Source organism: Colius striatus, chromosome 26 (assembly GCF_028858725.1).
Source record: "Colius striatus isolate bColStr4 chromosome 26, bColStr4.1.hap1, whole genome shotgun sequence".
Classification (NCBI taxonomy): Eukaryota; Metazoa; Chordata; class Aves; order Coliiformes; family Coliidae; genus Colius; species Colius striatus.
Genome location: NC_084784.1, coordinates 3841549 through 3853536, shown reverse-complemented (window position 1 = coordinate 3853536; position 11988 = coordinate 3841549). Strand labels below are relative to the sequence as shown.

Below are 11988 nucleotides of genomic sequence, written 5' to 3'. Positions count from 1 at the left end.
TTGCCACCGCCCCTTCAAGGGGAACTCTGGGCCCTTGCTGCCCCTCCACCCCACAGAAGGGAACCGATGGGTGGGGGAGAGGCGTTAAATTACTCCGGTTTATTTATAACAGACCTTCAGCCAGTACAGTACAAAACTTACAGTAGTAGATCTCGTTACACAAATAGGTAATTACAATATCTTACAGATACAAAAGCTCCTGCGGTCACGGAAGAGGAAGGGGGAGAGAGAGGCAGGGGATGTCCCAAAGCGAGTCTAACCTCACAAAAAAGGGAAAAACAAAGACAACAGCAAATCCATTAACGATATACAAATGAAAACTCGTCAGAAAGGGAGGAGGGGCCGGGGGGGCAGGGTATTGCACATCATTGTTTGTTCTTCATACATCTGATTAAAAAATATAGATATTTACACAAGTAAAGCGACCTAGAGTTTTACAAAATTCCTACATTTCTGTTTTAGATTCTTTTACAGGAAAAAAATAGAAAGGAACAAAACAATAAAACCCCAAGAGCAGTTCGAAACTGCAGAGTTTCCATTCGGTGTGAAAATCCCCTTTCTGGGTCGGTTTTGGTGCTGGGAGTGAGGGCTATGGGGGGCTCCAGCTAATTCTGCCAGTGCCGGTTATGGGCAGCAGTTGCTGGGGTGAGCTGAGCCCCAGCTCAGCTGTCCCCTCTCGATATGCAGACACCATCCACAGAAAAACAAGAAAGGAGAACAAAACAAAACCAAAAAGGAAATGGGCAACAGGAGCTGCTGCCGCGTGAGGTGGTTGTGTTTGTGTCTGTAGAAAAAGGAACAGCCTTTGGTTTCAACCTCAGGAGACCCCCGGGAGCGGCCACTGCCAAGGGGACTTTTATGCATCCTGGGCCTGGGGAGGAATTGGGGCTCCCCCCGGTGGGGGGCTGCGGCTGGGGGTCCCGGCTGCGGTGGTAGCCGCAAGCACCGAGGCAGTGGGGGCTTTGCTGTGGCCCCCGCCAGGGCTGGGCCCCATGCTCGCGTTTAATTTTTGGTTATTGACTGCCTCTGCTAAATCCCTTTTGCCAGGGGACTCAGTCCCGGTGGTCCCGGGCTCCGGATTGCCCCCCTTGGGCCTGGGAGCCCTGTGCCTCAGTGTCTTGCTCCTGACAACCCGCACCTGGGGCCGCTCGGTGCCTGCCCCAGGGGAATGGGACTCAGAGGACAGTCACTCAGTGGTGAGGGAAGATGATGTCCCCATCTTCCCACCCTCTTTTGGAGCCACCGAACACAGTGGCTCCGAGGGATCCCGATGCCAGTGGGACCGAGAGCAGAGTTCTGGCGTTCAGACACCTTCGTACAGAAGAGAGTGATCCCGGATGACGGGGCAACCCCGCAGAGCCCCGGGAATGACAGAGGGAGCGGTCTGTCCACCAAGGCTGTGGGGGCAAGGGGAGCATAGGGCCCAGATCTGCAGGCAGTGGAGATCAGACCCTGCAGCGGACTGGGCTGGAGATACTGGCCCGTACTGAGGAAGAGGGGGGAGATGCGAGTCAGCATCATGGAGCTGTCATTCAGACACTCACCATCTTCCTGGCTTCCACGTTTCCTTCATTTGAGCAGAGGGATGGGGACCCCCATTGCCCCCTGCCCAGGGCCACGTGCTCAGGGAGCTTCCGATGCCACAGGCAGGAGAAGCTGGGCACAAAGCAGCTTCACCGACCTGGCACTGTCAGCCCGGTGGGGAGACGCAGGAGGCCTTGTGTTCTTCAACTCATTAAAGCTTAAGATGCAGTGGCCCTCTCTCAGGCAGGGAGGCTGGCAGCCGACAGAGAGGGGAGTCCCAGGGGTTTTTAGCACCGAATCTGAGGTTTGCTTCACCTGAGGAGCAGGGATGGGCAACACCAGGCTCACACCGAGGACAGGGCTGAGAGCTCCGGGCTGGCACGTGGCCCTACGCCTCGCCGAGAGCTGACTGGGAGGAGAGGGAGGAGAACAGTCTCAAAAATTCCAGTGAGACTTTGGTGGTGAAGGGGAAGCCGGGAAGAGTTATAAAAAGACAAATTAAAAAGCTTAATAAATAACGGAGGGAGGTGAGAAAGGTGAGGGGGAAAGCACAAAAAAGTCTGTTAATATTTAAATAACTCCATTTATAAAAAGGCAAATCGTTAAGAGCTCCCCTCGTCGGGGGCGCTTTGTAGTTTTTTTAGTTATTATTTTTTTAAATATTTTTTGTAGCCAAAGTCAGTGCAAAGGTGTATAAAAGAAAAACCAACAGTTCCATGCCCTAAGGGTGGAGAGGCTTAACTAGAGACAAAGAGAGGGGAGGAAGGGCAGAGGGGGAGGCTGGGAAGGTGAGCAGAGAAGTGGCAGTTTAGCCGACTTTGTGCTCTCCCCGCACTATGTGGGAGGAGAACTCGTACCGGTCCTGGCTGTGGTAGCCACAAATGTTGCATTCAAAAGGGTCTCTGAAGCCATGGCAGCCCATGTGGATGGTGAACATGACGTGGTCCAGGAAGAGGATGCGGCAGTGCTCGCACTTGAAGGCCCTGATCTGCTCCCCGTCCTCGTTGACCACCCGCAGGGCTTCTTTGGCGGAGCTGGGGGTGGAGCGGGCGGCCGGGGGTCCCTCTGGCAGCTTGGGGTCCTCTTTGGCATAGGCTGGGCTCTGGCGGCTGCTTGCACAGTTCCCCACCGGCAGCTGTGAGCTCCGCTCTTCGTGGTTGCTCTCTGTGTCCGTCGAGTCCTGGCAGCCGTTGGTGGGCGATACGCCCTGCTCCCGGCCCCGGTACATCACCTGCACCCCATCCGGCACGTCCTCGTGCCCCTCGGCAGCTTCCCGGCTCCCCGGCATCTCCAGCCGGCCCGGCAGTGGCTGGATCTGCGTGTAGACGGAGCTGATGACAGGCGTGACTTCCGAGATGCAGTTTGTGGGGGGCAGCCGGAGGGGACGAAGATGCTCCCCCCCCATCAGGGATAGGGAGCTGCCGTAGGAGGGGTCGAGAGGGTGGTGGGCTGAGACCATCTCCACATCCTTCTCAAAGCTGGAGTTCACATCGAAGGGGAGGTCTGAGAGGGTGAACCGCATCTGCTTCTCCCCTGCCAGGAAGGAGTGTGGGGTCAGAATGGGCAGGCTTGCTCTGGGGGAACATTCATCCCCCCCATTTGTCCCCAATATTCTCTCCCTCCCCAGCACTGCGTGCGAGACCTGCCCCGTCCCAGGATCGTGAGAATGAAAGGCGCTGTGCGAACCCCAGCCGCGTTCCCAAGGGCAGAGTCTCAGCTCCCGGGAGGGGCCCTGGCTCCAGCGACCTGGGGCTCCCTCTCTCCCTTCACTCTCCTGTCTGCCCAGGAAGCAAGGGAGGGGTGAAATCCCCTTACCCACAAATTTCTGAGGTGTTGATCGTTTCCGTTTGGTGAGGCTGTTCGCCAGCCGGTCAATAAATGTTGGCCGATCGGATGAGGGGTGAAGCAGAGAGTCCGGCACTATCTCCAGGTCTCGCATCTCATCACCTGGCAAGACAAGGGAAACCCGGTTCAGCCAGCAACCGCGGGACAGGACGAGAGGGATGGGCACGCCGTGACCCAGGCTGGAGACTCTGCGACCAGCGCTCAAGGCGAGCCGCTCCTGCCCTCTGCTAACCAGGACAGACCTGCGGAAAGGCTGCCGGGCTGCCTGCTCCAGGCCCAGAGCTTACCCCGTTGGTGAATCGGTCGCAGGGGAGCACCGGCAGCCGGTCCGCCTCCCTTCTTCATCGAGCTGGGCCCGCTCCTGCCACTTTGGGGAAGAGGAGCTGGCTTCAACAGATCGAAGTGCCCTCGCTTTTCTTGCCGGCTCTCACCCCTGTCCTGGAGAGACCTGCCCCATGTCGCTGCTGGTGAGGGCAGCTCCGCCATTCCTATGCCCCACAGGTAATGGATCATCTGGTTAAAGTGTCTGTGCAGCCTTAATCAGAGAACCTCACCGTAAGCCCCGGCAGCTCTAGCAGCACCAGGCCTGTCTCTAAAAGGGCGAGCCGCCAGGAAGGCTCCAGCTTTGGTTCTCTGCTGGAGCAGTGAAGGTTGGGGGGGAGGGGTGGGGGGTATGTGTGCAGGCTCCTCAGAGGAGCCCGAAGGTGCTTCCGAGCCAGGCGGTGCCCGCTGCAGACACCTGCACGCAGGGGTAAATGGCCTGTGTCGCAGTGTTGTCGTGTTACTCCTGGAAAACGTTCTTGGCAGTCCTTGCACTAGAAATACAGGCCAAGGGTGTGTTTTGAATCAAGGGACTTTCAAGTTCAGCTGGTGGTGAGGGGAAGAACCAGGGAGGTAATATTTTGCACTCGCAGAGGTTTGCGGCATTAATCGACACACACGCAGAGCACCTTTCACCCCACGATCCCCAGGGCACCAAGAGCTCCGGGGCTCCCACTCTCCGCCACGCAAAAGCTCCCTTTTTCTATAGAGAGGGAGGTTCCCGAAGCTCAAACCCATCAGACAGAGATGGGGCTGGAAAGTAACCCCACGCCATTCCCCCAACGCCAGGACCCCTGACTATATGCCAGGAGCCAGGGTGGCAGCGGAGCTCCAGCCCCCCACAGCACTGACCTTGCTGGCTGGCCAGTGACTGCGGTTCAGTGTTCAGACTCTGCAGGTAATTGTGGCAGCGCTCCTTGTGCTCCTCCAGCGTGCTCTGTTGCTTGTAGCTCCGGCCGCAGTAGTTGCACTTGTAGGGCTTGCCGACAGTCGGGGAGGAGACTGCAAAACAAAGCAGAGCCCGGCTATTAGAACAGACGTGGTGCATTCATCAAAGAGCCCAGAGAAGGAAGGGCTGGATGTGCAGCAGGAATGGGTTGACAGGGAGCATCACAGCAGGGCAGCAACCCCCACCTTGAGCCCACCGTACTGTCTAGCTGTGCTGAAAAGAAACAGCCTTCTCCAGCACATCTGGAGCAAGAGTTTGCAGAGCTGGGAGCAAAAGCTGTGACCTATGGTGCTCAGCTTCTGCCTCAGCCTTCTCCCCACCTACCATCTACCCCAAACACAGCCACTGCACACTGGCAGCTCGATGCCTTTTCAAATGATGCTCCTTGATGGAGAGCCGCAGGAGAAGGGCTGGGTGCTCCTGGATTTTGACAGATGGGGAGCTATGAAAATCACAATTTGGCCAAATACCTAAACCAAAACACCTTTGACCAGGACCTTTACCTACGCTCTGCTCCCGAGGCACCAGCGATACGGTTTTCCAGCCGCCACCTGGCCACGTTGCACACCTCCAGCTAAAGCTGGAAGCCCGGATGGCAAAGACAGTATTTAAGGAGGGTAGTTGGAATGTTACAACTTTTTACACATTTCTAAACATTTCTTCACTCTCTCACCACCACAAAGTGCTTGGCAGCAAGCGGTTGCTGTGGAGAGTACACACACACGCATAGACAACCCCCAAGATTAGTGAGAAGACACTTGCCAGACAAGACATTTTTATTCTCAGCTCTCCCAATTTTCTCACTTCTGACCGGAAACCACCGAAACCGTCCAAAGTCAGCGTTTGGCGTTGCTGGTGAGCAACTGCCAGACAAAGGAGAGTGGCTGCCACAGAGCTTGCGATGCCCAGTGCGGTGGGCTGCGCACACCATGTCATTATCGGTGTGTTTTAACCAGCAGACTAGATACAGTGAAAAATCGTGCCCCCCTCCCGCCCACCAAGGGAGAGATGGTATCTCTGAACCCCACTGCAGTTTCCATTGCGCTTCTGAGGCTGCTGCCTGCACAGAGGATGGGGAAATGCCAACGCTGACATGGGGGTTTTGTGCCACTCAATGGGCGATTACTAATTAGGCACAGTGGTGGCAGTACTCCAGAAGACCCACCGACAACTTTTGGGCATGGGGGAAGGGCAAGGCAGTCCCTACCCCATTAAATAGCCTGGGAGGGGAATAAAGGGATCCAGACTCCAAGGGATCTGCAGCCGCAGGTTGATCACGCTCAGGTGCCTTTTAGGGGAGGCAGCTCATTATGGAAGAAGATGCTCATGGGAACAAAATGCAAGTGCAGGGAAGCTGAGCTGGAGATGGGAGTGGGATCTCCATTTCCCTGTGCGCCCTCCAGGCACTCAAGCGGGCGACAGAGCACAGCCCTACGTCCTCCCTTCTCCCTGGCCACCACTCCTGCGCAGGGGCTCAGGTCTAAAAAAAAAAAGGCAGGACACCAACCCCCAGTGCCGCGCCATGCTGGGGAGGGGCCGTCGTCCACCATGCAAGAGCCAGGGACTGTGGCACCCAAGAAAGGCCAAGAGCTCCCGTGACCTTCCTCTCTGACTCTGTCCTACGGGCGAGGACGCTGGCTTTAGCAGTGTCCCAAATCAATGCCCCAAAGTCAGCTGCTTTTACTAGAAGTTGGGGCCTATCATCCTCTGCTCGGAACGTGTCGGCAGGGACACCAGGCACAGGCCCTCCAGCACCACTCACCCCATCCGGCTCAGGGAGGAGAGCACTGCCTGCTCGAGGTCCGCCTGGACCAGGCTGTTTCTGTTCTTGTCATATTTACGGGGTTGTTTTTGACTTTTTACAGCTTGTGGTTTAACCTTTAACTGCTTTTCAAAAGAAAACCCATAATTTCAGGCTGTAGGTGAATTCAAACTTAACGCCCGCCCCAGCTTTGACTCATGTCAAGCGTTTTGCACTGCGGCCAGGAAGCAGGGCCAGCACCTTCTCTTGCAACATCTTGTACCAGATCCTGCCTAAGTGCCATTGCAGCAGCCCCAAAGAGCAGCAATGAGCGAGGAGACAGGCTGCGTCCACACACAGCATTACCCTGCCCGACCCTAGCCAGGCAGCTCAGCCAAGCCGCGGGCAGATCTGGGAGTCCAGGGGCTGCCATGGATTTCACCACTGAAGCTCCGGGTTAGAAATCAATCCAAAGAAGCCGATGACAAGTGTAAATCTCTCCTCCCAGCCCTCCCCAGGCAGCAGCATTGTCACAGAGCAGCTGAATATCGGTTTGGTCCAATCCCAAAGGAGGCGAGGATACCACTAGGCTCTGAGGATGGACACAAAAATGCGCATTAGGAAATTTACTCCTCCTCTAATCTACCTCTTCAGATGCGAGAGCCTCGACTCCAAAATCCATTACGTCTCATCCACATCCACCGCTCACATAGCTTTTGAAGTCAGAAGTTAATCCTCAAAATGGCTCGGGTTTGTCACTCCTCAACGAAACAATCCAAACGTTTGCGTGACTTTGTGCTTCGCAAAACTCCTCCAACAGCCACGCTGGGATCGGGGTTGGCTTTCCAAGCCTGGAAGCTCTGCAATGATACCCTGAATTTATTTCCTCAGGATCCGGCCTTCCCCTTCACTTCCTCAGCCTGCGTCTGGGGCTCTGGGAACAGGCAGGTGCCTGCAGTGCAGGGGGACAGTGGGACACAGAGGAGCCTGGGACCTGGCCATCACCTGACCACGCTGGGACGGCTCCTTGGGGACACGGGGCCCAAGCTGTCATCTTGCCCACACACCTGGGTAGCAAAGGTCTCGCTCCGAGCATCGAAGTTCCTCTGGGGTTCTGCCCATGCCACAGCCCTGCCTGGCCACGGTGGTTTGCCTAGTCAGGCTTCCCCTCGTCTGAGGGTTGGTGTGAGCTCGGGGACAGGGATTTATGGCGGGTGCAGGACAAGGAGGACGGTTCCATTCTGAGCCAGGCTGGGCCTTGAAATCAGTCACTTTTTCTTTTACTCCTCAGTCTGTTCTCCAAAAATGTCATCTCTTACCCACTGACATGTGCTCATGTCTCGGCCAGGCTCAGCCCATCAGTCACCTAATGCCAGCAAGAAGATTCCATCAGGCCACAAGGTCTGTTGAAGATGCCCAAAGCTCTTCACCCACGTAATCCTCAAAACTTGAGCATGGGGGAACGCTCTCCTCACCACTATGCCCCACTAGGAGAAGTTTCTTCTGGCCAAGAACACAAGCAGAAAGGTTCCCTCTGAACACAAACTCCAGGTTAATTTATTTACCGGGCTGCAAAGCAGCAAGGACTAAAAAGGAGAGAGGTCTCAGAGGACCAGCAGCTCGTCTCAGTTGTCCTGGGTGCGGGCTGCAGCTTCTGATCTATTTCAGAGCAACGCAGCATGTTTGATCTCAATTTTAATACCTCACTTTTTTGGACAGCACATCTTCCAAGATGAAAGCTCACTGTCCCTCATGGGGATGGCATGAAATGTACATGCTTCTAGTTAAGGCAGAGGGAGGGAAAGCCAAGCCCCATTGCCTTCCACCCAAGCAGGGTAACCGCTAGACTTTTGCCTGTGAAATCCACATTAAACAACGGTTTTCTTAGTAATTAGCTCCCATAAAGACTAATTTTTGTTTGATATGTTGCAAGGGCTTGTCCCATTTCTGTATCCCTCGATTGAAGGATTCAAGGTGACCCTCTCCATGCCAGGCAGCGGGCAGATGTCGGCACAGCTCTGCCAAGGACTCTCCTCTGGGCGCTGGGTGGGGCACGCCTGACAGACACCTGAGAGAGGCATCTCGGCCCACAAGAGCAGATGGGACCAAAGAGTCTGGGAACAACCCTGCATCCTTGGGCCTGGATGGTTTGGGGTCCCCCAAAGCAGATGACTTAGCAGAAAGCCCCCACAAGCATCAGGCAGGCTCAGAGCAGCGCCTCACCATCCACAGTGCGGCATGAGCCCCTCGGCCCAGGGCTGTGCTTCCCCTTGTGCAAATCTCTTGGCTGTCAAAGAGCTGGGGAACAGGGCTCAGGGACATAATGCCTCAAAACCCCACACCCCGACACAGAAGGAATGGGGAGATTTTAAAGCGAAGAACAGAGACAGAGACCTTCTCGAGGGGACTCTGCTCCAGACACACCAGAAGGGTTTCTTCAAAAATCCAGGAGTTGTCCAACCTCTGAGCACCCGTCCCCTGCCTAAACCCCACACGCCGAACAGCCCCAGGCAAGTGCTTCTTGACAACATCTGGAAGGACGTGGGGTAGAGCCGCTGGCCAGGTAAGCTTCAGCACCAATGGATGCCAAAGCCCACGGCTCTGTTGCACCATAACTCCTCCCTGAGCCCACGCTGCCCAAGATGGAGTAGCCAGGGGCGGAGGGGAGGAAGACGGATGACACTGATTGCTCCAGACTGAAGGACTCATAAGGAAGGCTGAAGGCCTTGAGGCACAGCAGCCGCAGCTCAGCCGTCACCGGAGCCTGGCCTTCCTCACCCTCAGAGCAGGGCGGAAGGAGACTCACATGCTCTTTGCTCTCTGGAGTTAATGACATGAGAGTTTTTGCCTCCAACTACTGCCTTCTTACTTTCCCCCCCCATCCTTACAGATAAGAAAAGAATGTGAGGAAAGGATTTCTTTGGCATTTCTCCATATTAACTGGCAAAGCCCTAGGCTGCTAACCTCATCTCAACCAAGCCTTTCTCTGTCACCTTGGTATCAGAAATGCCACCCGCTGCCATATTTCGGCCAGGCTGGAGAACCACAGGAGAGATCTGCAGGGATGTCCAGATGGGAGGCTCCTGCAAATCCCCAAATCTTCTCCTGTGCAGATGCCAGGCGAGAACCAACAGCCCCATTCCAGGCTTGGCACCTTGATCTGAAAGTCAAACTGCCTGGATTCACTTCTGGCGTCTCCCAGAAAGTCTCAAGATGTGTGTACAGCAGGGAGACAACAAACTCCCAAAAGAGATGATCAAGTGGTAATATTTGTCCACTGCAAGATGCTAACTTAAACCCGGAGCATCGCACACTCTGACTGAGGAGGCCAGAAAATGGAGGCTCTCGAGACAGGCTGTGAGGGGTGAACAGGATTCTGGGCAAGGCTGTGATGAGAACCAGCTCTTCAAGGGACAGGTTTCTTCCTTCAAGGAAACACATGACACTAATTTCCACACAGCACTCAAAAGGTTAGACTCACAGGTGTTCAAAGCCATCTGTGTGAACTGCAAAAGCCCCATCAGTGCCTCAAACACACTGGTAGGCAAATGAAGGGATAAAGATCACAAAGCAGGGGGCTGGCTGCTGTACTTCACTCCCATCCATGGTCCCTGCCAGCTGTTACATCACGGAAACAGAGGGTGAAAACCACGTCTCAAAGGTCACATTTAAAAAGGACAACCTCAAAACGACACCAGCGCTTATTTTCACTGGAGTGGGGTACACCCAAGGGTGGGACCCATCTGACTCAATAACATCTATTAAACTTTTGTCTCTGTAAACAAAAGATGCAACAACCCCCAGGAACACAGTGGCATGAAGCCCTGCAGACAACCCTCCAGGCAGCAGAGCTCCCAGACCATTCCCCACACAAACCTCCCTCAGGCACAGGCTCTGCTTCTCAGCAGGTCCTGCCAGCAGTGCAGCAACGGTGGAAACCCAGAAGCTGATGCGAGAGTTTGGCTGCTGTCAGTTGGTGAGCTCCAGGACGGTGCTTTTGGAAGCTGGGCTCAAATCCCTGTTTCTGTACCCTCCCTGCCTCCTCCTCCCTGTCCGTCCTGCCACCGGCTGGAGCCACTCACCAGAGTGTGTTCGCAGGTGGCCGGTGAGCGCGTCCCTCCTGCGGCACGCATAGTTGCAGAAGGGACATTTGAAGGGCTTCTCGCCAGAGTGCAGTTTGATGTGACGCAGGAGGTTTCCCTTCTGGGTGAAGGAGGCTCCGCACTGGTTGCAGTGGAATGGCCTTTCTCCTGCAAAACCAGAGCAGCAGACGAAAGTCAAGATTAAAAGCATTTTCCAAGCCTGCAAAGAAGCAGCCCTCGAATCGACAGCAACAGCCCAGGAGACTAGAAGCATTCACACGTTCAGCAGTGCTGAACACATTTGAGAGGGAAAGCCCTGGGTTAACTACCAAGGCAGCGCTCTGGATGTGACTCCCAACCCGGGGAGCGACAGACCTGCTGCCGGAGATTGGACAGTGACAAGGAAAGAACAGCTACACGCACTTTCCTGGACCTTTCCTCGCCAGCATCTGGTCGCCATCACCAGGGTTGCCATCCTGGACGCGACACCCACCTCCCACGCTGTCTGTGCCCACCAGCCACCACCCGCTTGCCACTCGGCTCCACAGACTTGCTTCCCTCAGTCCACCCTGCCCGTGCCCCAGCAGAACCAGCGGCTGCGGGGCTGTCGCTCACCGGTGTGGCTGCGCTTGTGCACCATCAGCACATTGGGGCCGATGCACACCATGCCACAGATGTCACACTTCAGCTTGCCATTAGGCAGCCGAATGCCCCCGGGGGAGTGTGGCTCCTGGCCCGTCCCATCGCAGTAGCCCAGGGGCTCTGAGAGTGAGTCCTCCACGATCACGCTGTCCTCCTTCTCGAGCATCCGGTCATCCTGTGACAGCAGCCGGCTGGCTTCCTCATCGCTGTACATCTCCACCTTGATAGAGTTTGCTACAGAGAGGCAGAAGGGATAAGAGAGTCAGGGGAGAAAGAGCTCTGACATTAAAGAAGCCCCAAGCACAGCTTAGGCTGGACAGACTCCTAAAAGAAATACTGAGGCATATCAAGTGATTTGTTTGCGATTAACGCACATCTCTATTTTGCCGACTCTAGAACAGACATCGAGTGCGGATCACGCAACGTTATGGACCGGATGGCTTGTTCGCACATCCAGATCACTGCTCTGCATCCTGCCTTGTAAGGTGACCAACTGAAGAAAAAGACATTTAGTTCCCTAGATTCAAAGGCAGAGGGAGAAAGAAAACCCACACTTGCTCTTACAGTACTGCAGAGGAAGCAAAGATACCAAACTTTAGCTCTTAAGTCAGTAAAGGCCCAAAACCTCCTGGCACAAAGAGCCTAACACAAGTCTCTTGGACAGTCGGTAAATCCCTGCTTGCTACAGACAACACCGCTTCCCCACAGGTTTCCATCTTTGCCACGAGACAATATGCCACAAATACCCAAAGGCAGAAAAAAAGAAACCCAAGAGGATGGTGCTGCCTGAAAACCTCCACTCCTGCCCCACGCAGGGTGATAGCTACCTCGCCAGCATCCCTGGCCACCCCAGCTCAGGCCAGGCTCCCCACAGAGGCTGCAGG

General features: G+C 55.2%; 1 protein-coding gene across 12 annotated transcripts in view; it reads right to left on the bottom strand.

Annotated features, from left to right (window-relative positions):
* Positions 1-84: 84 nt before the first annotated feature.
* The window catches only part of IKZF4 (IKAROS family zinc finger 4), a 28082-nt gene continuing 16178 nt past the window's right edge, over positions 85-11988 (bottom strand). For 8 of the 12 annotated variants that reach the window (XM_062015507.1, XM_062015510.1, XM_062015508.1 and 5 more), the window contains 7 exons: positions 11078-11338; positions 10463-10630; positions 4543-4692; positions 3657-3857; positions 3340-3471; positions 2382-3057; positions 85-1933 (listed from right to left, as the gene is read on the bottom strand). In XM_062015507.1, coding sequence (XP_061871491.1) covers positions 1624-1933; positions 2382-3057; positions 3340-3471; positions 3657-3857; positions 4543-4692; positions 10463-10630; positions 11078-11338 — 1898 coding nt within the window. In that variant the 3' untranslated portion in view covers positions 85-1623. Of the gene's footprint in view, positions 1934-2087; positions 3058-3339; positions 3472-3656; positions 3858-4542; positions 4693-10462; positions 10631-11077; positions 11339-11988 lie in introns of those variants that run through there. The other 4 variants (XM_062015517.1, XM_062015518.1, XM_062015512.1 and 1 more) reach the window with 3 other exon arrangements.